We start from the raw sequence: 25,664 nt of genomic DNA, 5'->3' as shown, positions 1-25,664 counted from the left end.
TATTATATACAAGTTCAATAAAAGAAAATGTTCACTGTCTGCATTTTTTCTTTGGCCATTATTATTCATTTCATATCATGACTATTACTGACAATTTTATCATGGGGAAAGTACAAAAATTTATGGGCCCCAGGTGCCAAATGGCCTTCATATACCACTGTTTGTCAGAATCTAATGGGGAAAATTTGGGGGGAAGATGTTCAATATCTTTATTTCAAGGATAAGCCTGTGGTGGCCATGATTAGTCTGCTGGGAATTTAGAATATAAAATATAACAAAGATAGCTACTTTTACTGACTTAAGAAGGATTGTTAAATCTTACTCAACCCTCCTCCCAACTTGCTTTTCCACCTGCTGGAGAAACTATACAAGTGATCAATCTAAGCAGAAAGTGAGTAGGAATGGGAAAAGTTAAGCAGCTTCTCCAAGTGCACCATTTGTTTCATCAAATTTGTAATTGGGAACTTTGTTTAAAAAGTTGTGAGATTATGGCCCCAATCCTAACCGACTTTCCAGCACTGACATAGCTGTGTCAATGGGGTGTGTGCTGCTTCCTGCAGTTGGGGGGCACTCATAGAGGCCTCCTCAAGTTAATGGAATATTTGCTCCCTTATCTTGGAGCTGCATTGCCCTTACCTCAGTGCTGGAAAGTTGGTTAGGATTGCACCCTATGATACACATTTGCCATGAAATGTCTAGTCATAATGACTGTATGCAACCTCTGAGTTTTAGAGATAGCCTATCATTGCATGCCAAATGCAAAGGAGTGGCAGCAGGATTTGGGATCTTGATGTGGCCAACTATGAGATACAGGAAGCTGGACTAGATGATCCAGCAAGACTCTTAAAGACCAATCCTAACCCACGCTGGAACAGGCAGGCCAGCTGGCCTGCCCCTATCCAGCAAAGGATTGGGATAGGCTACGGCGCAACCTGAGACAAGGAGAATCGATTCCCCTTACCCTGGGTAATGTGGCAGCAGCCTGAATGGGACTACTCCGATCTGCGCCCCCTAAAGAGGAGTGCAGCGCAGCACTAGCCCGGACCTCTAAGCAGGGTTAGGTCCTGGCCAAAGTGGTGGATCCTGACTCCACCCCCCACCCTGGCCCAGCCCACCCACAGGCCCACTTGCCCTCCCCCACCCCAGAACATCCCAGTTCCGTTCTCAGACTCCCGAGCTGGCAACCCACCAGCGACACAAACACACCTGACCTGGAGCTTGCTACAGTCCAGGGAGGAGGGCCTATGTCATTGCAAACATGCCTTATGGCACTTTTGTGACACTTCTCAACTGGTGCAGTGGATAAAGCACTTGGGATTGTGCCCTTTTTTGTTAAATATTTTGCTGGCTTACTTTATAAAGAGTATGAAGAACAAGAAAAACCACCCAAAGCAGCAGTTTGCATAAGAAAAAGAAGATAGATGCTTGACAACAACTCTTTGGATTATGCTTTATTTTATTTCTTGAGCAACGACATTGGCAATACCATGGTGTTTACACAATTTAGAGCATTTATCATTTTGAAAATATTCACAACCCACAGTCTCTTCTATACAGAAGTGACAAATAAAAACATTATATTTAAGGTACTTAAACAAGGGATGTGTGTGTAACTTTTAATGTTTGCTTATAATTTTTTGTGATGTCTTGTTGCTTTACTGTAGAGGCCAAAATACATATAATTAAGATGGGATAATTTTCTCAAATTGGCTTATATTTTAGTTACCAAACTAAGTCCTATGTCAAAATGTAATTGATAAAATCCAGATTCTCCATTTTTTATGTCAATTAATAATAAAAACCAAACATTTCTGGACTTTTATAAACTGCCACATGCAAAACAATTCATTTACAGAAGGAATACTCTTCTGTGTCTCCTTCAGAGGATCAGCACCTCCTGCAGCAATGAATGCAGCAAACTACATTCCAACAGCCTTATTCGGGAACCTCTTGCTGTGCCGGATGAAAGGTTTCATATATCACTGCCTGTAAACATAATGGTCATAATTTTTTTTTTAAAGCCTCAAGTGCTTATTCTTTGTTTCATTTTATAAAGGCCACACAACATAATGCAAAGCCAAGTGCACTGATGATCACTGATTTCAATGGGCATAAGGCTGTGTTAAATGCCACCAAATCTTGTTCCAGTTCAGTTACTCCAATCTATAGGTTGAAACTGGACTGTATATATTGATCATCTTCTCAATCAGATCTTGCATAAGTAAGAGTGTTGTTCACACAAAGACCGCAGCATCCATTTGCTGTGGCCGCACATGAGGAACCTTCTGTTGATTCCTATGTAAAGATGCACTGCCAATCACTTTTTCAGGGAAGGGGAGAGAAATGCTGAAGTGATGGGCCCTAAGCAGAAAGCCTCTTGGATGGAGCCCGCTATTGTGCAAGACTATCTCTAAACAGAGAGGTCAATGTGTGTCACACTGACAGCACCTGCACATTTGTACCGCATGCCTGAGATGATGTTCCAAGCTTAAATAACTATGGGGCTAGAAATATATTTATATTTTCTTGAAGGGAATACCACCAGTCTGTGTGAAGGCACAAGAGGAGAACTTGCAAATGTGCACTTACAGCCTTAGCTTTCAAGTATTCGTAGTCAGCTATCAGGTCCTCTTTGCCAAATAGGAGACTGCGATCTATATCTTGCCTCAGTCCTCCTAGAAGATAATTTGATTAACAACATGATTGACTCATACAAAGGCTGGTGCAATCCAGATACTGACATGGCCAGCTCCAGGCTCTCTCCCCTCAGACAGTAACAGTCTCCTGGATCTGTTCCTCTTTTGCAGCTAAAGTGGATGTTAGAGAGATGTTCTCCCAAAGTCCTGGCTTGACAGAACTAAGGTGTGTCCTTAATCCAGGAATTGCGCCCTAATCAGAGGTTCCTGAAGGGGCTCATTCTTGAGTTGCTGGTAGGAGAGATGTTCTGGAGGAAGAATCTGAAAGACTATCCAACTGCTCTGGCCACTGGCAATTAAACTGAATTGCAAATAGGATTACACCAGGGTGAAGAACCCTATTTGCAAGGCCTTAGAGAAGGGTGACATACAGATGCCCCACAGTGCTTCAGCCTTCTGTTCCATGGCCCTTAGTTAGATCCATGGTCTCGATTAGAAGGAGTCATGCCTCATCCCCTCCAGGGTGAAGCACTGGCTGACCTTCTAGAATGTCTGCTAAGGAACCAAGATGGAATCAGGGCAGACTGTTCTTTGAAAAGGGAGGTCACTGGCCACACTCTAAAGCAGCATACAACTTTCAATAAAACCATTAAAATATTTTTAATAATAATACAATCTTAAAAGGGGCACAAAATAAAATCATTCACATTACAACAACAACTGCGCCCTCCCCAAATAAAAGATGCAGGGGGGAGTGATCAGTCTTCAGTGATCAGTAACAGGTGAAGAGGGAAGATTCTAGAAAAGCCTCCCAAGGGACAGGGACTCCAAACCTGGGTGCCATGCCTTGGCAACCAACCACACCAACTGTTATGTATGTAAGTTATGCAGGATCGAAATCCTGCATAACTGATTGGCCCAGACTTATGACTGGCCAATCGGTGATGGATCAAAATCCTACCATCTGATTGGCCCTCTAGTTAAGGTTTCAATTGCACCAATCACGGGAAGTTGGGGCAGAGTTTAAAGGCTATAAAAAGCCAGGGGTTAGCCTTGTATTTTGCTAGGTTCTGTTCTGAAGATGGAATAAACGTATTGAGCTGTTATCACTATGCCTTCCTTTATTCGCATGGACCCACTATATAACACCAACCATACTTCAGACAGAAAAGGGAAAAGAAGTAGATGATCACAGAGGACTGGCAGGATTATGTGGGAGGAGCTTAACTTTTACATATGCTGGCCCCAATCCTCCTAGAGCAGGGGTGTCAAACATAAGGCCCACAGACCAAATATGGCCCCCAGAAGCTCTGCTTGGCCTTGGGCTCTCCCAGTACCACCATTAGCTGCTTGCAGCTGCTGAGGTTCACTGCTGAAACAGCAACTGGCAAAATAATTGGGCTCTCCCATATCTTGAAAACATGATCAAAACTTGCATATTTTCTCTTCTGTTATTTGTAACTTAAAGGCGTTAATAAGAACAAGAACAAAGTGCTTATTTCTGTTCAAGATCTGCTTAATGACATCACTTCCTGCTTTATGACATCACTTCACGCCCTCAGCAGGCATCATGAATGCTATTTGGCCCTGCATGAAACGAGTTTGACACTCCTGACCTAGAGCTTGAAATGTAATGACCATCACTTTGAATTGGGCTAGGAAACAAACCAGGGGCAAGTGTAGACCTAATAGCAGAGCCACCTGCTCTGTACGACTGGCTCCTGGCAGCAGCATTTGCCATTTCCAAACACTCTTCAAAGGCACTTCTGGGTGCACTGTAACAACCTAACCACAATGTAATCAATGCATGTCAGCCAGGGGTCAGATTTGTGTTTTTTTCCAGAATAAGGAAGCGAGTCTATGTGAGGTGTGAGGTGAACAGAATTGTACTCAATGCCACCTGTACATTAGACATCAAAGGTGGCAGTTTTCTGTCCCAAGACAGTTTGAGAAATGGCTCAGTTACTGGTCATGATGGCCAAGATGTAGCCAGCTTGATCTTGTACCTTCTGTGTTTAAAAGTCTAAAATTTCATTTTGGAGAGTCCAAAAAAATTGTTTTGTTTTATGGGTATTCTGTACCTGTCATACACAACCAAAGGCCCGTCAAACCTTGTTTTCTTGTGCACTGTCTGCTTGCCTATCTCTTGAAATCCAAATTTAAATGCTAATCAGTCTAGTGGTGCAGCTCTGGCATATGTCATCACTCATGATGCACCCACCTCTGGTTCTCACAAGTCTTGTCTCTTACACTTTTATAAATAGATAGTGCGACACCCTTGCTTCACTACAATATTTAGCTACTTTAAATCCATTTTGACTCCAATATACTTTGATTGCAATGAACAATTAAAATTTAGCATAACTGCCCCTTGTCAAGCATACAGGTCCAGCCTATTTATACACGGATTTTTTATACACAGATTTGACTCAACACAAATGGCCCCTACAAATGAGAAGGAATGTACTGATCCCTGCAGAAGGGGAAAATGCATCCCTTTAAAATCAGTTTAAAAAACTGAACAGTCCTTTAACAATAGCCTCATTAATGAGAGGGGGGGCAGCTGGCTGACAATCCATCAATCCTTCTCTCTCCAGTGCACCCCTCCCTTCCCCCTGAGCAAGTGAAAGAAAGGTGATCATTTTACATTGGTGAAAGGAGGGGCTGAGTGAAGTGCTTTTGTAAGCTCTTGGAGGAGGACTGATTGATGGATTGTCTTCTTAATGACTCTTATCTTACATATATATTTTAGTCCACATAATTAAGGGAATGGCTCCTAGTTCCTTTTAATTCTGAAAGAGTGTTTCTATTAAAACATGTTATTCCAGTTTCAGTAATATCCAGATTTCAGATTCAAAGCCACTTTCAATTGGAATCCACTGTCATGGGAACGGTTGCTTTATATACCAAGAGAAACCATTGATTTGTTACCATGAACAGGCCAGGACATGTTCAGTACACCTTCTATGTGCATTAGAACAGTGCTTCTCAAAGGGTATGCTACAATTTTTTCCCAATGTGCTGTAGACTGGCACTGTGCATGAATATGCATGCGGCATGTGTGCACGCGCACACATAGAGTGCTGATATGCAGCACATCTGCTTTCCTGAGCTTTCCTGCTTCCTTCTTCCGCCTTCCCAGAGCCTCTCAGAAGGCTTGGCACATGTCAACATCTCACAGCAAGCCAGAAGAAGGAAGACCAAGAGACATGTCATAGACCAGCAAACAATGACTCACAGACCAGCAACCTGTCCGTGGACCACAGCTTTGAATATCATGATATTGGAATATACATGCTTTGCCAGGACCTTGAACTGACAGACACCAAGCACCTGTCAAAAACTGACAGAAAATATTAGAATGACGTTTCATAGCAGCTCAGGCAAGCCTTAGACAGTGCACCAACTGCACAGACAGAGTCACCCCCTAAAACTGACTAGATTTCTGAACTGTGACAGTGCAGAAGGAGAAACACACACACACACACACACACACACACACACACACGAAAAGAGGATGTGTGAAAGAAACCTGGATCAGAACAAGATGCTGAGTAGGACTCCTCACCCTGCATGCACTGTTACAGAATAGGGTTCAGGCACATTGCGTGCAGATCACTCATAAAGCATTACAATTTGATGCAGTTATGCAAAGAAAACAGACATTTGAAGGGAATGATTACAGAGGACTTTACATTAATACTTGAGACACTTTTGTTTGTACCTCACCGTTCTCTCTTACAAGAAAGACCCAAGACAGCTAATGACTTCCCCCTCCCAATTTTTTCAACAAAATACAATAATAATAAAAAATACAATCTATAATGAGAAGCATAACAATAAAAGCAGCAACCAACCATAAATCACTGCAAAGAGAAATCCATACAAAATAAGTCTTACGTCCCTAGTGGAAGGTCAACAGGGAGAGTTCAGATCTTAATTCTACAGGAAGAGAGTTCCATAACTTTGGTACTGTGACTCAGTAGGCTCTCCCCCTTGTTGCCACTAGCCAAGCCTCAGAAGTTGACATCATATGCAAGAATGTGCAGGAATCATATAAATAAAAATTGGAAAAAGTTACCTGTTGATAGGCTCACAACTGTTCCCACCATGAGTGTGACTAAGGTTCCGAATGGACTTAAATATAGATATGAAATACTGTACAAATTTTCATAAATGGGAGGTCTAAAAAAAGAAAAGAAAATGGTAATATTACCTTTTAAATTGCAGCTCAGTATTAACAAACTTACTAAAAACATACCATAATTTAAGAAGGTTATTTAGTATAATTTCATCCCTGAAAAAAAGAAAAATCAATTAGGGCACAATCCTAACCAGGCCTACCCAGAAGTAAGTTCTATTTTGTTCAATGGGGCTTACTCTCAGGAAAGTGTGGTTAGGATTGCAGCCTTAATGAAGGTTTCCCATGCAGGAACAGAATCTGATAGCAAGCAAACAGAGAGAGGCTATTCAAGGGGAAATTACTGATTAAACCCTCAGAATCAACAGAAGCAGTAGAATGGCTGAAACTGTAAGAATAAACTTTTATTTGAAGTTGGCATGAACCTTCGCTGAATGGGACTTACTTGACAGCAGATATTAGAGAAGGATTGCTAGTTGATACAGCACTACATTAAATGAATTCATTTCCTTTCCAGCTAACTGTTGGAAAGCAATGCTTAGGGTTCTTATGAGCACGGTGACCCTTGACCCTAGACTGTAAAGTCACTGAATAGCCCAGTATAAGTAAAAGCAAAGAAAGAATCATTTTAAAAGCAAAAGCCACACTGCAAAAGTATAGAAAAACACAGAATAGAAGAAGCTGTATGACTTCATTTAAAGGCAAAATTGTATTCTCAAAGAGCTGTTTAGGCATAAACACCTTGGAATGCAAATAAGATTGCTAGGTAATGAGCAGATAGGCCCCAACTTGGCAGAAGTATACCTGTCTTAGCAAGGACAGTCTGCCTGTGTTCATTTATAGTTTTAAACTGTTATTCTTCCATGCTTTCAAAGGAAAAGACACATATAGGCACATATAGGTAAAATAATCTTTGCCTTAAAGTGTAACCAACATATATGGGGACATAGTAGTCATTAGAAGTAAGTCTAAAGCAACCTTTGCTGCTTGATTTTAGAAAAGTCTTAAGAACAGACAAAAGCTTTAACATTGCAGGAAGGCTTCATAGGTGTTTCTATGTTGACATTAGCATAGGAGAAAGGCATGCAGAGAGAGATGCAGAGAGAGAAGTACATTGTGTCATCTCTTTAGTTCCTTGAGTTCCTTGAAATGCCCATTGCTTGCAATGAAATAAAGCCTGCAAACAATCACCCTTGAGTACCGAGTCTTGCTTTCTTGAACCCTGCAACACTTAGGGCTCTGATGTGAAAGTGCCCTAGCTTCTCACAAGGCTAGCTTGCCAGTAAATGATATTCATTGTTTAAGTTACTAGGACATACTCCTAGGAAGGCTAATTCCATGCTTGGAATCATTAGAAAAGGTATTGAGAATAAGATGGCTAATATTATAATGCCCTTGTACGAATCGATGGTAAGGCCACACTTGGAGTACTGCATCCAGTTCTGGTCGCCACATCTCAAAAAGGATATAGTGGAAATAGAAAAGATGCAGAAGAGAGCAACCAAAATGATTAGTGGGCTACAGCACCTCCCTTATGAGGAAAGGCTGTAGCGTTTGGGGCTCTTCAGTCTAGAAAAGAGGTGCCTGAGGGGGGGACATGATTGGGACATACAAAATTATACAGGGGATGGATAGAAAGATGCTTTTTTCCCTCTCACATAATACCACAACCAGGGGACATCCACTAAAACCGGGAGAGTTAGGACAGACAAAAGAAAGTATTTCTTTACCTGGCATGTAATTAGTTTGTGGAACTCCTTGCCACAGGAAGTGGTGATGGCATCTTGCCTAGATGCCTTTGAGGGGATTGGACAAATTTCTGGAGGAAAAATCCATCATGGGTTACAAGTCAAGACAGGTATGTGCAAACTCCTGATTTTAGAAGTAGGGTACCTCAGAATACCAGATGCAAGGGAGCAGCAGGGAAGGGCACCCCGACACAGGTTGTGTCTTGTTTATTCCCCTGAAGCATTTGGTGGGCCACTGTGAGACACAGGAAGCTGGACGAGATGGGCCTTTGGCCTGATCCAGCAGGGCTCTTCTTTGTGTGCTCAAGTACTGGTAGGGGTATTTCAGTCTCACACCCCATTCCACCCCCCAAAAAAAACAAACTGGGATGGACCACTTAAAACCAGCAGGGCTTTCAAAATGGTGCAGTTCTGCAGGGAAGGAATTCATCTCTGAAAGGATCCCACTGCTGCAAGAAGACCTTCTGTGGCTGCAAGGTGGGGCCTCTAGATTCTCAGTGATGATCCCACATTTCATCACCAATTTCCAGGTAGCAGAGCTTCGTGCTGCACTGAGTTTGGCTTCAAGCTGCACAGTCTGGGGGGAACAGCGGCCACAGAGTATAACAGGTGCCTAAATGACAACTTCAACCACTGTGTAAACTATAAAGCACCAATAATATACTATATTCTTAGGCAGTGATTTTCAACGCTTTTCATCTCAAGGCACACTGGCCAGGCAATAAAATGCTCAAGGCACACCATCATTTGACAATTGACAAGGCACACTATGCTGGCAATGGTGGGGGGGGGGGCTCACATCCACAATGGTCCTACAATAAATGACCCTCTACCAAATTCCTGTGGGACACCTGGGGACCATTCCTGGCACACCAATGTGCCATGGCACAGTTGTTGAAAATAGCTGATTTAAGGCTTTCAGGGCTGGTAGGATTAACAATATTAAAACTGTTTGAGCTTGATGGCCATGGTCCAATAAACCCTCTATCTCCTGCCATTTCACCTGCAGCTTTGGCAGGCATTTTCAAAGGAGCATTAGAGTACTCTAAACCAATGTTTTCCAAACTGGGTCAATGACCCACAGGTCATGAGACAATTTTTGGTGGGTTGTGAAAAGTTTTTTTAAACATACAGTTTGCAAGCACCCTTGCCCAGTTCTTCTTGCACAAGAAAATTGTTAGCTGGAATGCTAACCTGTGGTAGGAAGTTATCTTCATACCCCCTCCCCCAAATTAAAATATTACATTTTACAATATTCTCTAGTAACTGGCATGACACAGATCATGTGTGAACCCAGTTTCAGCCTTTTGTCTGGCCTAGGAGTCCCTAACTGTATATCTTGCTCTCCAGTTCAGCCTCCTGGGTACCCTCAAATGACTGTTAAGGTTTGGGGAACCAATTCTTGAACTCCATTCTAGGGAGGGTCTAGCAAATGTCTACACACACATTATCTGTAAGGTCTTCAGCAGCCTTAGGAACACAAGACCCCATTATTAATAATTTGTTATTAATGATAATAAATGCTTATCTAGTGGGTCTTAGAGTGTCATTTTAAAAAGTGGGTCCTAGCACTAAAAAGTTTGGGAAGCACTGCTTCAAACCACCCTGGTCTCCTGGGAGAAAGATGCACCAATACGAGGTGTGTCCAGAAAGTAATGAGAATGAATTTCCTACGCTTCAGAAGGGCTCTGTGAAGGGAGAAGTTGGCCAAGGTCACTTGAGTTGAAGTGCCAGGTATACGTTAGAAAACTGATCAGTTGCATTCCAGCCGTGTCAGAGTCGAGACATTCTTTTTTGTGACACGTGCCTCATAGTAAGAAAAGTGCAAGCAAGTTTGGAATAGCAGCACGCGATAAAATTGTGTGAAATTGGGCAAAAGTGCATCAGAAACGTTGGAAATGGTGAGGAAAGCTTAGGGAAAAGCTGCGCTATCATCTGCACAAGTTCTTGATCACTTGAGACAAAGAGCTTTACGTATGCGTCCTGAGATTGGCTCAGCTTGGATCCTTCAATGCACCAAGTCACAGTGCTTTGGCTGTCGGAGAGTTTTTGGCTGAAAAACACATCGTGGTGCTTCCCCATCCACACTACAGCCTTGACTTGACTCCTTGCATCTTTTTCATATTCCCAAAGATGAAGAATGGTTTGAAAGGACACCATTTTGGTAGTGTGGATAACGTCCAAAGAGCCACTACACAGGCTCTGAATACCATGCCACTTGAAGACTTCCAAGGATGCTATGAAGAATGGAAAAATTGCTGGGAACTTAAAGTTCCCATATCCTCACATTTCTGAGAGCCACACATTGCTCAAGGTTTCTTCCTCTCTATTCATGTTTCTGAATTGCTATCACCTCCCTATACATGCACAGATGGTATTATCTCATTGTAGATAATATATCAGGAGTTTATGGCTTACCTTGTTAAGTCCTGTTCCTGGTGGAGACAGGGGGCATTCCTGACAAATGGGAATGTCCCTTGTCGCATCCTGTAGGCAGGTCAAAACCCAAAGGGTGGAGCTCCATGTGAACGGGGACCAGGACCCAGACATAGCCGAGCCACAGTCCTCAGAAAAAACAACTTCATAACGCGGAAAAGGTCAACTTCAGACAAAAAATGGTGAAGAGACACCCAGGATAGAAAAACAAGAGTGCAGTAGACCCCAAACAAGCAAAGACTAACCCCTCATTGTGTGTTCAAACCTCAAACTGGACCAGAAAGGTGCCGAGTCCAACGAGAATAGAAAAACGGGAGGACGGAATGCCCCCTGTCTCCACCAGGAACAGGACTTACCAAGGTAAGCCATAAACTCCTGATTTCCCTGGTGGAGACGGGGGCATTCCTGACAGATGGGATCTCCCTGAGCAGTAATCTCAGATCTTTGTTTCTGATCCAGGTTAATCTCAAAGCAGTTAATCTCAGATCTCCAGCCTGTCCTGTAGGAAGTCAACAATAATAGAAACTGACGGGGAACTGGGGTCAAGATCCTTTTCTCTACACCATGAACGAAACCTCCTCCACATGGTTCTATAAACCCTTCTTGTGGAAGACCGTCTAGAGGATAACATGGTGGAGATGACCCTCTAAGAGAAACCTAGGCATTTAAGCTCTAGCCTTTCAACTTCCACGCAGTCAGATAGAACCTGTGTAACTGTGGATGATGTAGTGGGCTGTGGGAAAGAAGATCTGCCCAGTGAAGAGTTTTCCAAGGGGGGAGAACTGGTTCTGGATACCAGGGTCGCCTTTGCCAGTTTGGGGCGACTAGGACCACTGTTGCCTTGTATAGCCTTATTAGTCTGAGCATCTGTGCCAGAAGAGGAACCGGGGGAAAGGCGTAAAGAAGTCCCTTGGGCCAAAGGGTCGAAAGAGCATCGATTGCCTCCGCCCTTGGATCCTCCGTTCTGGAAAAGAACCTTTCCACTTGGGTGTTTTTGCTTGTGGCGAACAGATCCAGCACTGGTGTGCTGAAACAGGCTGTGATTTCCTTTGAAGGTTTGAGGATGCAGACCCCATTCTGCCTTTGCAAGCCTTCTCTGGCTTAGCCAATCCGCCTCTACATTTGATTTTTCCGCCAGGTGTTGGGCACTTAGAGACAGAAGATTTCTTTCTGCCCACTGAAGGATCAGGCTTGCCTCCCTCATAAGTTGCCTTGACCGTGACCCCCCTTGGTGGTTCAGGTAGGCTTTGGCTGACACATTGTTGGTCCTGACTAGAATGTGTTCCTGAAGGACAAGAAGCTCTAAATGGGCAAGAGCTAGCCAGATCACTCTCAATTCCAGCAGACTGATGCTGAGGGAAGCTTCCTGAGAGGACCAACGCCCCTGAATCAGTCTCCCATTCAGATGGGGCCCCCATCCTAACAGACTGGCATCTGGATGGCTGTGGAGACTGACCCCTCAGGCTAACCGGTTGTCAGTCATCCACCATTGCAGGTCCCTCTTCAGAAACAAGGGGATCTGAAGCCTGATCTGTGACTATCTCTCTACTAGCTTTGCATAAGGGGACAGAAACTGCTGCAGTTTCTGTTAAGATTATTTATGTATGGGATGGTTGGTGTAGGATCCCTGCTTTGTCCCAATGTGAGCAGGTTGCAAGAAAAACAGCAAATACAGCAGAGTACTTTCAGCAGATGTATTTGAGCAAGGGATATCACAAGTAGAGTAGTCAGTAAACAGTCCAAGAGTCAACACGAAGAGCAGTCAGTCCAAGTATAACAAATCCAAATCAGTTTCCAACAATACACAGTCAAAGGTTCAGTCCATAAGTCAGTAATAACATATACATACAGTATCCAGCCTCCTCAGTCACTGGCAGCAGTTCCTCAGTTATCTCCATCAACTCCCTTACTGCTGCACTGGAAGCTCCAGCAGACTAACCTTATGTAGTCAGCTTAGCCAATCAGTGCTGGCTTGGTCACACCCAGGGTGTGTCAGTCCGAGGTGCCTGCTGACTCTGCTGACTCAGCAATCTACACCTGCTCCCTGAACCAACTTGTAAGCTGTGGTTCTGCTTCCCTCAGAACACAAAGCTAACAGTTTCCGAGTGTGAAAACATGTCCAGTTGACTAGTTGGAGGCACGAGATTAGCATCCCCTGAAGCCTGGCAAGTGACAATAATTCAGTGTGTGTGTCCCTCATAACCTTATGAAGCAATTGAAGGATCTTGTGTTGTCTGTCCTGCGATAGGAAAGCTCAGAAACTCTGGGTGTCAAACTGAACACCCAGAAGTTCCAGTACTTGTGAGGGTGTCAGGATGCTCTTGGATTCATTGATAACAAACCCATATTGCCTGAGGCACTGTACTGTAAGGGTGGTGAGCAACTGAGCTAAATCCCTGGACGATGCTTTGATCAGGATGTCGTCCAGGTAAGGAAAAAGATGCAGACCCTGTAGCCTGAGGTGTGCTATCAGGGTAACTAGGACTTTGGTGAACACCCTGGGAGAGGTGGCCAACCCAAAAGGGAGAGCGCGGTACTGCAGGTGAAAGGAACCGTAGAAGAACCTCAGGTATCTCCGGTGCTCCCTGAGGATGGAAATATGAAGGTACGCCTCTGATAGGTCGATTGAGGAAAGGTAGTCTCCCATCTGAAAGGCTGAGGAAATGGTCTGGACTGTTTCCATCTTGAATTTTCTTTTGACCAGAAACAAATTCAGTCATTTTAGATCTAGGATCCCCGTATCTCTCCATTTCGTTTTGGCACTAGGAAAAAGACTGAATAGACCCCCAAGTTCCTTTCTGGTATCGGAACCTCCTCTACTGCCCCTATGGCGAGGAGGTGGTTGGTGGCTTCTATCATGGCAGAGTGCTTTCCAGGAACCCTGGAAGGGGGGACCTGCCAGAACCTGTCTTGAGGTTTCCTGAGAAATTCTAGGGAGTAACCTCTGGAGATGCTTTCCAGAACCCAGGCATCCAAAATGATTTGATGCCAGAGAGGGGTGAATTGCAGAAGCCGGGCACTGACTGGAACTTGAGGGGGAAGGAGGTCTGGCGTCATGCAGATTTGTCCTTGGAGGACCTGGGATGTGAATTGGCCTCCTGAGAAGGGAGGAATTTTCCCCGTTTCTGGGGAAACCTGCTCTTGTTCCACCTAGGCTTGAATCAAGCTTGTTCTCTGGATTTGCCTGAGACACGAAAGGAGCAAAAAGGCAGGATGGGTCTGAATTTTACCTGACTTTTGGGTGCAGAAGGCAAGACCTTTCGCTTGTCCCTATTTTCCACCAGAACAGGTTCAAGAGACTGACCGAATAGCTTACCCCTGACAAAGGGGGTAGCTACCAGCCTGCTTTGCGAACCAGGATCTGCGTCCCAAGAGCGAAGCCACAGGTTGCTTCTAGCCACTACGTTGGAGGCCATGGTCCTGGACGAGAACTGGAGAGCGTCCAGGGAGGAGTCAGCTGTGAATGCTACTGCCAGGGAGAACTTTCTGAGAGATTCCTTGAAAGCCTTAGGAAGAGAAGGGTTGGAGTTAGAGAGTTCATCAATCCAAAGAAAAGTGGCCGTCCCAAAGATAGAACTGGCTGCTGCCACTCTCAGGGCAAAGGAGGAGGCTTTGAAGGCTCTTTTAAGAGTGGCCTCGATCCTCTTATTAGAGGGATATCGAGGTCCTCCCTCCCCTTCGGATGGAATGATAGCATTGGTGGCCAAAGTTGCCACTGGGGCATCCACAGAAGGTGTCCTAATTTTCTCAAGAACCTTTTTGGGGAGGGAGTAGAATTTGTTGACTAATCTAGTATCCCTCCTGCCATGCAAAGGTGTTGTCCACTCAGATTCCATCACTTTAAGGAAGGCCTCAGGGAAAGCAATCTCCTCCTGGTGGAGGAGCCTTTGGGGAAACAGAGACCGACCTGAAGCGGAAGACAGTGCAGCCGAGCCAGATTCAACATCTGTGGATGGATTGAGGCTCAAGGCTCTGATTACCTTCTCCAACACCCTGGGTAGGAATTCTGCTGGAAAAAGGCGATTCACATTGGAGTCAGCACCTCCCTGGTCCTCCCCAGACAATTCTCCTTCTTCTCTAGAGGAGTGTTCCTCAGAAGAACTGAGCTCAAGGCCCCCATGTCCCATGGCAGCAACTGGTGAGCACTTGGACTTCAGCATGTGTGGCTACCCGTGGCTTAGAGTGTTTAAGACTTTTCTTACGCCTGGGGGCATCAGAGTTTGAGGCAGCAGAAAAATCAGAACCTGCGGGGCTAAGGGTGGGCAGGGAGGGGTTCCGAGATGTTTAGCCTTGCCCTTGCCCCTGTCATTGGAGGACTGTGATGGTTGAGCAGCAGAGCTGTGTGCACCCAACCTGGCATCTATAAGTCCCTCCAGCCACTGCATAATGTGTTCTCTGTCTGTGCTCCCTATGGAAGAAGGGGCTGCAGGAGTCTTGGGTCCCTTGTGAGTGGGTGCTAAAGATTTGGCTAATCTGGGTATACATGAAGTGCCCAGGTCAGGCAGGCTGGACTCAGAACTTGTGTCAGAAGACATAGTGAGTTCAGCAGAAAAAATCAGCAGTTAAAAATGGGGGGGGGGATTTATTGGGGGGGGCAGGCGCAAAAAAACACCTAACAATTTACCAGCCTAAGCCAAGACACAAAAGGAGGTACTTCAAAATTCACCCAGACCAGGTCTCACAACAGTTGTACCAGCCAGAGCCAAGATACAAAACAAGGTCCCTAAAATGGCTTCCCAGCCCTTGCACTTATAGTTTTGGCAGGAAAGGCGGAACCAGGTACCAGCAGGTGGCAGCAGGCAGCACAAAATGGCGCCCGTGCCTCCGTGGAGGCGCCTGAAGCTGGAGTTCATGGGGCAGACCTGGGCGCTCAAGATTTGTGGAAGGGGTCTGCCTGGTCTCACCCAGGACGCTGTGTTAGCGCTGGGGAGACCTGGGGGGAAATCTGCAGCCCCCCCTTCCCTGCTGCTACCTCTGAGAGGCGCAGACCAGGCGTGCCAAGATGGCTGCTGCTGTGCATCCCTGCAGGCAGGCGCAGGGCTGCCATGCTTCAGGGACCTCAGAGCGGCAAGGCACGGAGGCAGGCTGGAAGCGCTGCTAAGTGGAGCGTGCCTGCCTGCTCCGGAAAAAGACTCCCGCCACCCCAGCCGATGAGCCCAAGGGAGGGGGAGGAGAAAGCACAGGAGAAAAAAGGCACGCTGTGCAGGAGAGCTCTGTGACCAGGTGACCAGCCTGTGTGCGAGGCAGGAACGATATGGTGGTCCTGGTCCCCGCGCACAGGGAGCTCCACCCTTTGGGTTTTGACCTGCCTACAGGATGCAACGAGGGACATTCCCATCTGTCAGGAATGCCCCCATCTCCACCAGGGAACTGGAGGTGTTCGAAATCCATCTGGTGTCCTGTTTTTAGGACATGTTCAGCAACAGCTGATTTTTCTGGCTGTTGTAGATGGCAAAGTCTCTCACATTCTTTTATCCTCATGCTAATATGTCTTTTTGTTGAGCCAATGTACACTTTTTGCAACTACAAGGAAGGTGATAAACCCCAATGTTCAAAGCTGATTGGGGTCTTTAGCTGAGCATAGAACTTGCAGCACATACAGGTTGATTCATAGGTCTCAAATTCACTTGTTTTGCCAAAATGATCCATCGTGCTTCTAATATATGGCAAGAACACTTTAAGTCTTTGGTCAGGTTGTTCCTTTAGAGATGTACCTCCTCAAAAGGGTTGCACTACTTTTGATTTCTGATCTCGAATATCCATTTACTTGCAGAGCATGTGTCAGACCTTATCACGGATTGTATTGGCAGAGAACAAACCAATTTGAGACCTATCAGCCTACATGAAAACCTCTGAGGCATGGGCTCAGCATGCATGGATGGTGGAAGTGATTAATCAGTGTCTGGTGTTGAGGTGAATAAACGCATTTCAAGCATGACAGAGTGACGGTTGTTGGGTGGTTTGTCTGTCTGTCTAGGGAGGTAGTTTTCAACCTTTTCTCATCTGGCAAGCGTTCTGCTCCCCCTTAAGAATCCAGCTAGCAGTTTGGTGGTGCTGATATATCATACCTTGACGCTGGAGGAACATCTGTTTTCACATGAAACTGCCTGAATGATAAGATAATCAGAAGCTCTTCTCAGGGTGCCTCTGCCTTCAGAGGTGTTTAGAGGGGGGCTAACAGACCAAAGGGTCTTTTCAATCATAGGACTCACCTGTGGAATCCTATTTCCTCAGGGAAACTCACATAATGCATTTTCTAATATTCTTCCAGCATTAGATGAAGTCCTTTCTGTTTCCTCAGGCTTTAAAAACTTTTCAATCTATTCCTGAGTTGCTGTAATTGTTACATTGCTGCTGTGTTCTGAAACAGCTCTTTGCTTGTACTCTGTAATGTTATTCTATGCTTGTCATTAGAGCAGATTTTTAAATTGATTTTTATGAAAGCTATCTTGGGAAGTAAAAAAAATAGAATGGTATGCTATAAAGGGCCTTAATGAAATAAAATAACAAAACAAAAATGTTGATAGACAAAACCACATTACTCAAGCAAACAGAACACCGCTAAGTATTAGAACAAAACTAGAACCACATTCAATGTGTGATTGATTGTGCAAACCTTGGAGCTGTTGGAGGTTTTGCAATGGTAGTGGGCACAGTCCAGTTGAATGCATGGCAGCCTGCAGTTGAAAGGTGTAATGGCATTGCTCTTTGAGGTGGTATGGGGTACATTTGAGAACCAATTCCAATCCACAATATAATAATAATTCCACAAATGAGACCAGAAAATGCGCCCTAAAAACAAAGTTATGCACACTGTCAGGATAAAAACAACCAAAGTAACAACTCACTTCAAGAACTGAAGACCCTGACTTTTACTTTTAAAAGGATCTTAAACCACTACCAAATATTGAAAGCTACCCTCGTATGAGAAGGGCACTACCAGTCTCTGGAGGAACAAGAAATGTCCCTTTAAAATCATGGTTCAAAAATGGCTTCTTTTACTTTCACAGAGCGGCATTTAACCTTTTACATCTGCACTTTTTTTTGCGCCAACAATCATCCCCCAGCAGCTGTTTAACCACGTAAGTGCTATTTGCTACAATGGGATAGTTCATACATAAATGCTAAGCCATGGTTTCACTTTCAGTGAACAAGCACTTAGGAGCCTTGGGCTCATGCACTTTCTCCTCCTATGTTCATAGATTACCTGCCTCTTATCCCAGTTTGAAGAAAAGCCCAGTTTGTGGTTTTGTCTGAATCATCCAAAATATTAGAAAGTTAAATATAAGAACATTGTTGGATCAAGCCAAAGGCCCATCCAGTCAGCATCTATTTTGCCTCTGGGAAGTCCACAAACAAAAAAAAGGGCATGCAGGTAGGACCTTTCTATACATGGATTCAGCATCTGTGGATTTGCCTCTCCACAGCTTCAGAACCAGCAGATTAACCACTAAAAGACCTCCCAGATGCGACCGGAACCTTATTCCAGTCGTGTCTGGGAAGTTTTCTGAGACTTGGAGAGGCTGTGTGCTGCCTCTCCAAGGCTCAGAATGGCTCTAGACACAACTGGAGCAAGGCTCTGGTCCCATTCAGAGATCCAGTGGGCCCCGAAAACAATAGATTTCATTATCTGCAGTTTTCTATATCTGTGTGGGAACAGGGAATGTAACCCCCGCAGATAAAAAGGCCCCACCTATACTTGTCTCCCACCATTGTTCCCCTGCAACTGGTATCCAGAGGCATACTCCTACTGGATCTGGAGGTAGCACGTAATCATAATGACTAGTAGCCAATTCTTCCATGGATCTGTCAATTCTCCATTTAAAGCAATGTAGGCTAGTAGGCCGTAAGATGTGGTGATGGCCACTAGCTTACCTTGGTTTAAATGGGATCGTTATGGCAGTGAATTTAACAGACTAATTATGAGCTATGTGGAGAAACACCTCCTTTTGACTAGTTTCAATGAATGACTTCTGGTTCTAGTATTGTGAGAAGGGAAAAGAGCTTCTCTTTAGCCTCACCATGTATAAGTTTCTAACTCTCAATCATGTTCACCCCATGCCTTTTATCTAAGCAAAAAAGCAATAAAGTGTATCACCTTAACTCATAAGCGAGGCGTTCTAGCTATCTGTTAATTTTGGTTTTCCTGTTTTGCACCTTTTCCACTTCTGCAATATCCTCCCTTGGCAACCAGAATTGGACATAGTATTCCAAATGTGGCCACACCATAGACCTTTCAGGGGAAATATCATATTGGCAGTCTTATACTTGATTCTTTTCTTAATGATTCCTAGCATGGAATTTGCACATTCTTATTGCAACTTAACTGCACATTGGGCTGACATTTTCATTGAGTGATCCACCATGAACTCAAAATCTCTATCCTGGTTTGTCACAAACTGCTCAGACCCATTAAACTAGGCTTTAATTCAAGTGTCTCTTAACTTTTCAGCCAGAGGGCTACATCGAATATCTGGCATGGTGTCAAGGGCCGGAAAAATAAATAAATTTTAAATACAAAATTTAAATAAATACATTAGAAAGCCTCAGAAAGCCTAAGGCTTCAGGTGACCCCAAAACATCACTTCTGGTTTTTCAGGAAAACCAGGAAGTGATGCCTTCAGGCCTTTAGAAGGCATTCTGAGGTGAGGGACGTGGCTTCACCGGCCCTCAGTCCAGACGCAACTGGAGCACAGCTCTGGTCACATTCAGATGAGTGGGCCAGAGGCTTGCAGGGGACCAGATAGATGCTTGCCACGGGCTGCATCTGGCCCCCGGGCTGGGGTTTGGAGACCCGTGCTTTAATTGATCCTCGTTGTTCACTTTATCCATGTGAACAGTAATATACACTTGCCTATGCAGTTCATTATAATTGTTTTCAGTTGGATTATTTTCTTGTGTCTGCCCCCGACACAATTTAAATGAATGAATTTCATTCATACATTTATATAACTGATTTTTTCACACTGTGAAAATGTGTACAATATACAATGTGGCTCTCGTACTGAAAAGTTTAGAGACCCCTGCTCTAGAGTGACAGAATGTGAAGCTGTTAAAACCGGATTGAGAGGAAAATTTATTGCTTATGCTGTTTGTAACGAAAGGTTAAGGAAAACAAAGGAGGGAGCTTTAAAGGAAAAACTGAAATACAGTTAGATCTCAATATCTGCAGGATATCTGTTTCCAGACCCTTCATGGATACCGAAACCTGCGAATAAAAGAATCAACAGGTTGGTCCAACATGACTTCAGGGTGCAACCAGATATGTTCTCCAATCACACCTGGGTTCTGAGGCCTGGAGAGAAGGAGGAAAATTCTGTGGGCATCAGAAAGGTCTCCAGAAGCTTCAGAAAGGCACTTTCAGTTTTCGTAAAAGTCAGATGTGCCTTTCTGGCACCTCCAGAGGCCTTTCTGAGGCCTGAGGGCATAGGCATTTAGTGTATCTAAAAATTCTTTGCCATGACCTGAGCATTAACAAAATACAGTTTGTGGCTGCCATACAACAGGGATTGAAAAAGCACAAACCACCATTTGCAGGCTTGAACAAAATAAACTACAGTTTGCTTTAAACCAAGAGAGGAGGCATGACTTTCCCACAGAAGAGGGAAGGCTACAGAGGGTGAAGAGAGCACGAAAGCTCAAGGTTTGGCATTATGTCTCAACTACCCCTTTGTCTGTATATATAAAACTATTTCAGATGCTATTCTGAGCATAAGTATAAAACTTAAGTATAAATTAAGCCTCCCTCCCACCATTTCAGTTAGTAACAATAGGATGCAAACTGAGTACTTACTTTAGCATTGGCAGAAGGCAAAAGGACACCCAAGGCATATATTCCCAAAAGAGGCCCACCAATTACTCCAAAAACAGTGAGCGTAATCTAAGGGGGGAAAAACAAATCACAACCTCTGGTAAAGGCAGGAAGAAACAAAGAGGAATGTTGGTCATACCACAAATGATCATTCTCTTTAGTGTATGGAAAGGCATCCCTAAATAGGGAACTCCTCCCTCCACTTGGAGACATCGGGCACAATCCTAAACAGGTCTACTCAGAAGTAAGTCCTATTGTGTTCAATGGGACTTATTCCGAGGAAAGTGAGGTTAGGATTGCAGCCATCGCTGTATAATTTTATCTTTTTCAGGGGGGAAGAGCCCCAAAGAGTTTGGGGAAATGCTTCATCTTCCAAGCAATCCAAACACTGATAATAAACATGCTTTAAATCAGAGTAATACTGAGTTCTGGCAGGTAAATAAGGACCCCACAGGATTCTTTACAAACCAAGTCTATATAGATGAGCCATTAGATATTTGATTTTCTCTGTAAACTGCTTTGTGAACTTTTTGTTGAAAAGCAGTATATAAATACTGTTGCTGTAATAATAATAATAATAATAATAATAATAATAATAATAATAATAATAAATCTCAATGGCTAAATTGTCGTGTTGGCTCCCTTCTGGAAAAGAAGTGAACCCCACAATGCAGTCAATATAAACAGCATGAGCATCCAAGCATCTGAAGTGATTCAGTGTCATGCACTGAGGAAAGGGTGAAGATGTGCTGAAGTGCGAGTCCAACTACTGGAGTGAGCAACTGGGAGAATAGTAGCATTGGGACCAGCTTGTAGCCTGTAACAAAATAGAAAGGGAGATAAAATCCCTGCTTTGAAGAGGATAAAGATTTTGGCACAAAGTCTTAGGGCAGTGATTTTCAACCAGTGTGCAGTTGCAAACTAGTGTGCAGTGAATGGCCTGCACGTGTGCCCTGGGAGTGGGGTGTGCTCCACTGGCAGTGCAGTGTGTCTTGTCAATTGCCACCCCCCAAAAAATCTGATGGTGTGCCTTGACAATTTTAGTCCCTTGACAGTGTACCGTGAGTTGAAAATGTTTAAAAATCACTGTCTTTGGGTTTTGAATGTGGCCACTGACTGAGACTGCACCTTAAAGGAGTATCCTGACTTCTGAAAGGAGGACCAGACTGACTAACTCAAGTCTTGCTGATGAGGGCATGAGCCAGACAGGACAAAAAGATTGGGCACCCATCTTCTGCCCAGTACCCAGGCAATGTTCTATGTTCCAGAAAATTATGATGTATACTGGGTATGTCCCTAATTCACATTATTGTCAAAGCAAACATGTAGGAAGGAAATTAGAGTTCTGAAAGTGCACACTTAGCTGAAAGTTACATGGATTTTAATAGAACCTACTTCCAAGTAGACATATGTAGGATTTCTCTTCACATCTAAACCATTTTTATACTGAGATTAGTAATGTTAAGCACTTACCTGTAACACGCCGGTTAGAACAGATGTCACAGCAGCCATGGCAATGCATATTATTCCAAATAACAGACCTAAACAGATAATTTATACAAATGTTTATATGATCCATTTAACTATGTCACCTGATTTAGCAGTTTAAAAAGGCTACATTTACAAAGGTTACAAAGGACAGCCAGGGTAGTCCCTGGCTACCCTGGTTTGGTTGGTGGACTTAGACCTGGACAAGCCAGGTTCAAATCCCCCCTTAGCCACAAAGCTTCCTGGGTGACCTTGGGTCAGTCACTTTCTCTCAGCCTCACCTACCTCACAGGGTTGTTGTGAGGACAAGAAGGAGGGGAGCAGTTGTGTACACTGCTATGAGCTCTTTTGAGGAAGGGCAGTATAAAAATGTGAAATAAAAACTGCCTTCTACAGAGACAGATACACAGTCTATCTAGATCAGGATTATCTACACCGGGGGTGCCCAAACCCCGGCCCTGGGGCCACTTGCAGCCCTCAAGGCCTTTCTATGCGGCCCTCAGGGAGTCCCTAGTCTCCAATGAGCCTCTGGTCCTCCAGAGATTTGTTGGAGCCCACACTGGCCTGACGCAACTGCTCTCAGCGTGAGGCCAACTGTTTGGCCTCTCGAGTGAGCTGTGGGATGAGGGCTCCCTCCACTGCTCATTGTTTCATGTATGTGATGCAATAGCAGCAGCAAAGGCCAGCCTTGCTTTGTGCAAGGCCTTTTATAGACCTTGAGCTATTGCAAGACCTTCACTCATTCATATAAGTTCATCTTTAATATATTCATTTATGTAAATTTATTCAAATTTGTAATGTAAATTAATTCGGCCCCCGACAAGGTGTCAGAGAGATGATGTGGCCCTCCTGCCAAAATCTTTGGACACCCCTCATCTACACGGAATGGCAGCAGCTCTCTGGGGGTTTCAGACAGGAGTCTTTCCCAGTCCTACCTAGAGATGGCAGGGATTGAAATGGGACTTGTTCTCTGCAAAAGAGATGCTGCACCACTGAGCCATAACCTCTACCCTCAAGTAAACAGAGACCATGTACTACTTGTACATGTACTACAACTAGACCATTTTTCTACTAATAATAAATCAACTTAGATACAAAAATTGGCTTTTAGGAAACGCCAAACCAACAAAACACCTTTCTTTTTTTCATTAGCAAAAGGTCAAAGGAAAACAGAGTATGGCACTAAATGCCAGACACTGGTTTAAAATATAAATTAGCATAAATAAAAATAAAATCCCTTTATAGACTTTTTTGTCTTGAAGGTTTGTAGGGCTTGTATGGGCAGGTCCAGTGCCAAACTATTTCATGCCCTAGGCAAGGGTAACTGAAACAGATATTTTTCGTAAGACATTATTATTAATATAGCTCTGTTGTGGCATTTATCTTAAAGTAAAAAATTGTCAGTTGCATTTTTTTTACATGGGTTCAAAAAATTAATCTGCACATAACTATGTCCTTCAAAAGCCAGTACTGTGCCCCTCAGAAGTCTGTGCAGTACGTGGCTGCCTAGTTGGCCTAATGACAGCACTGGTCCAGGGAACAGGAAACCTGTGACATACAGTTCAAATCAATCCTTTCTCCATTTATGTCTGTCCCCCTCCAATTCCCTGAAGATGATTATTAATTTTGAACCTCCCCTGGTGCATGTCTGAGTAGCCCATTGTCAGAAAATCAGGAATTGGATATGGCAGTAGCCGCTGCCACTGGTTTCTGCCCTCCCCCGCCTCTGCTCCATCTGCCCCCCCCCATAACACTCCCTCTGTGCCTCTGTTCCATTCTCCCCCCACTGGCCCACAGAGAGCTTACCTGCTCCAGTGGGAGCAGGACTTCAACTGACACCAATTGGTCATCACAGGCCTTTCCGCCAGTGTCACAAGCCTCTACACTACCATAACATGCCTTATGGGACGTTTGCGATAGTGTACATGCTCATTTCATAGAATTAGGCTACCCATGTACAATGTGGCTCCACTGGGGCATGCTTTTGTAATAAATAGTGCAGAGAGGAGGCCACAAAATATAATGAAACAGTAAGGGAAGGGGGCTTTAGTACTTGATCCCACTGTGACTTTCATCCTGATCACAATCACCAACTCCAGTGCTGTTTTTTATTTTTAAAAAAACTTCCATAGAAAGACAAGTTTAAAAAAATATCTGAACAGAGTGCCAGGAGTGGGATGGGGTGGATAACTGAAATCAAAATGGTGGTGGAAACAAATTACAAAGTGGAGATAAAACAGTTGGGGTAAAGTACTAAAGTTCCCCTTCCCTTCACCTCATATACTATTTGGAAGAAAAACCTTACCCCCTGTCCTTATGTCTCTTTTCATATTTAGGCAAAGTTCTAGTTTGGCCTGCTGAGATTCTGATATGAAACTTCATCAAAAAGATTCAAAACATTCAAATAGATCATATGGTTGCCTGTAATTAATCTGTTTCCCTGGGGGCTGAGGATAAGAATAGGCCCTCAGTTTGGCTGTACTTGTCGTAAGAGTCGACTAAACAGCTACCGGGTAGGTGGGACTCGTTAGCCTGGGAAGGCAGCTCATCTGAGAGAAGGAAAACTCTGATCCCAAACCTCCACTGCCTTGTGGTTATATCCAGTAATGGAAAAGGCTTCAGGAGTCAACCTCAAGGCAAAATCAGGAGCTGGAGTCCCAGAGGCTGAACACAGCCTCATGTGTTCCCCATGGCTGAACAGTCATGTTCTGGCAATTCCTGCAACGCTGCTGGAACCAACCGTATTGGCTTCTGCCTTTCCATTGGACCATTTCAGTGATGTGGAGAGGGGGGATTTGCTGCATGGGTAACAGTCTATCCTCCATATCTACTTTACCCAGGCTTCATGCACTGGTGAGGACACTCTGTTCCAGAACCACCATTCAGAGTGCAATACCATAGTCTTCCGACACTGAGGGATGCAAATACACAATTAATCTGTGGAACACTTTGCCACAGGATGTGGTGATGGCACCTGGCCTAGATACCTTTAAAAGGGGTTTGGACAAATTTAGGGAGAAAAAGTCCATCACAGATTTCAAGCCATGATGGATACGTGCAACCTCCTGGTTTTAGAAGAAGGATCCCTAGAATGCCAGATACAAAGGAGCGGCAATAGGATGCAGGTCTCTTGTTGCCTTATGTGTTCCCTGATAACATCTGGTGGGCCACAGTGAGATACAGGAAGCTACACTAGATGGCCTTTAGCCTGATCCAGCTGGACTCTTCTTTTGTTCTTATTGTTGGCGCTTTCAATTTCGGCTTTCAAACATTTTGGTATCCGCATGGGACAAGGACTGTAGGAGCTCACAAAACTGTCAGATCAGAAAGCAACATTCTTAACAACAGTTTTGTATTTAATCCTGTGGCAGGCTGAGAGTGGCAGACATGGTTAGGCTGGGCCT

General features: G+C 44.2%; 1 protein-coding gene across 1 annotated transcript in view; it reads right to left on the bottom strand.

Moving 5' to 3' along the window:
• The window catches only part of LOC136657571 (sodium-coupled monocarboxylate transporter 1-like), a 66,690-nt gene that overhangs the window by 3,786 nt on the left and 37,240 nt on the right, over nucleotides 1-25,664 (bottom strand). The window contains exons 10-14 of the mRNA XM_066634489.1: nucleotides 22,246-22,313; nucleotides 20,755-20,841; nucleotides 17,578-17,753; nucleotides 6,718-6,821; nucleotides 2,590-2,675 (exon numbers count right to left, since the gene is read on the bottom strand). Of these exons, the coding sequence (XP_066490586.1) occupies nucleotides 2,590-2,675; nucleotides 6,718-6,821; nucleotides 17,578-17,753; nucleotides 20,755-20,841; nucleotides 22,246-22,313 (521 nt within the window). The remainder of the gene's footprint in view (nucleotides 1-2,589; nucleotides 2,676-6,717; nucleotides 6,822-17,577; nucleotides 17,754-20,754; nucleotides 20,842-22,245; nucleotides 22,314-25,664) is intronic.

The sequence above is a fragment of the Tiliqua scincoides genome, chromosome 7 (assembly GCF_035046505.1).
Source record: "Tiliqua scincoides isolate rTilSci1 chromosome 7, rTilSci1.hap2, whole genome shotgun sequence".
NCBI lineage: Eukaryota > Metazoa > Chordata > Lepidosauria > Squamata > Scincidae > Tiliqua > Tiliqua scincoides.
The sequence above is the reverse complement of the archived record's forward strand: the minus strand, read 5'-3'. Positions and strand labels throughout refer to the sequence as shown.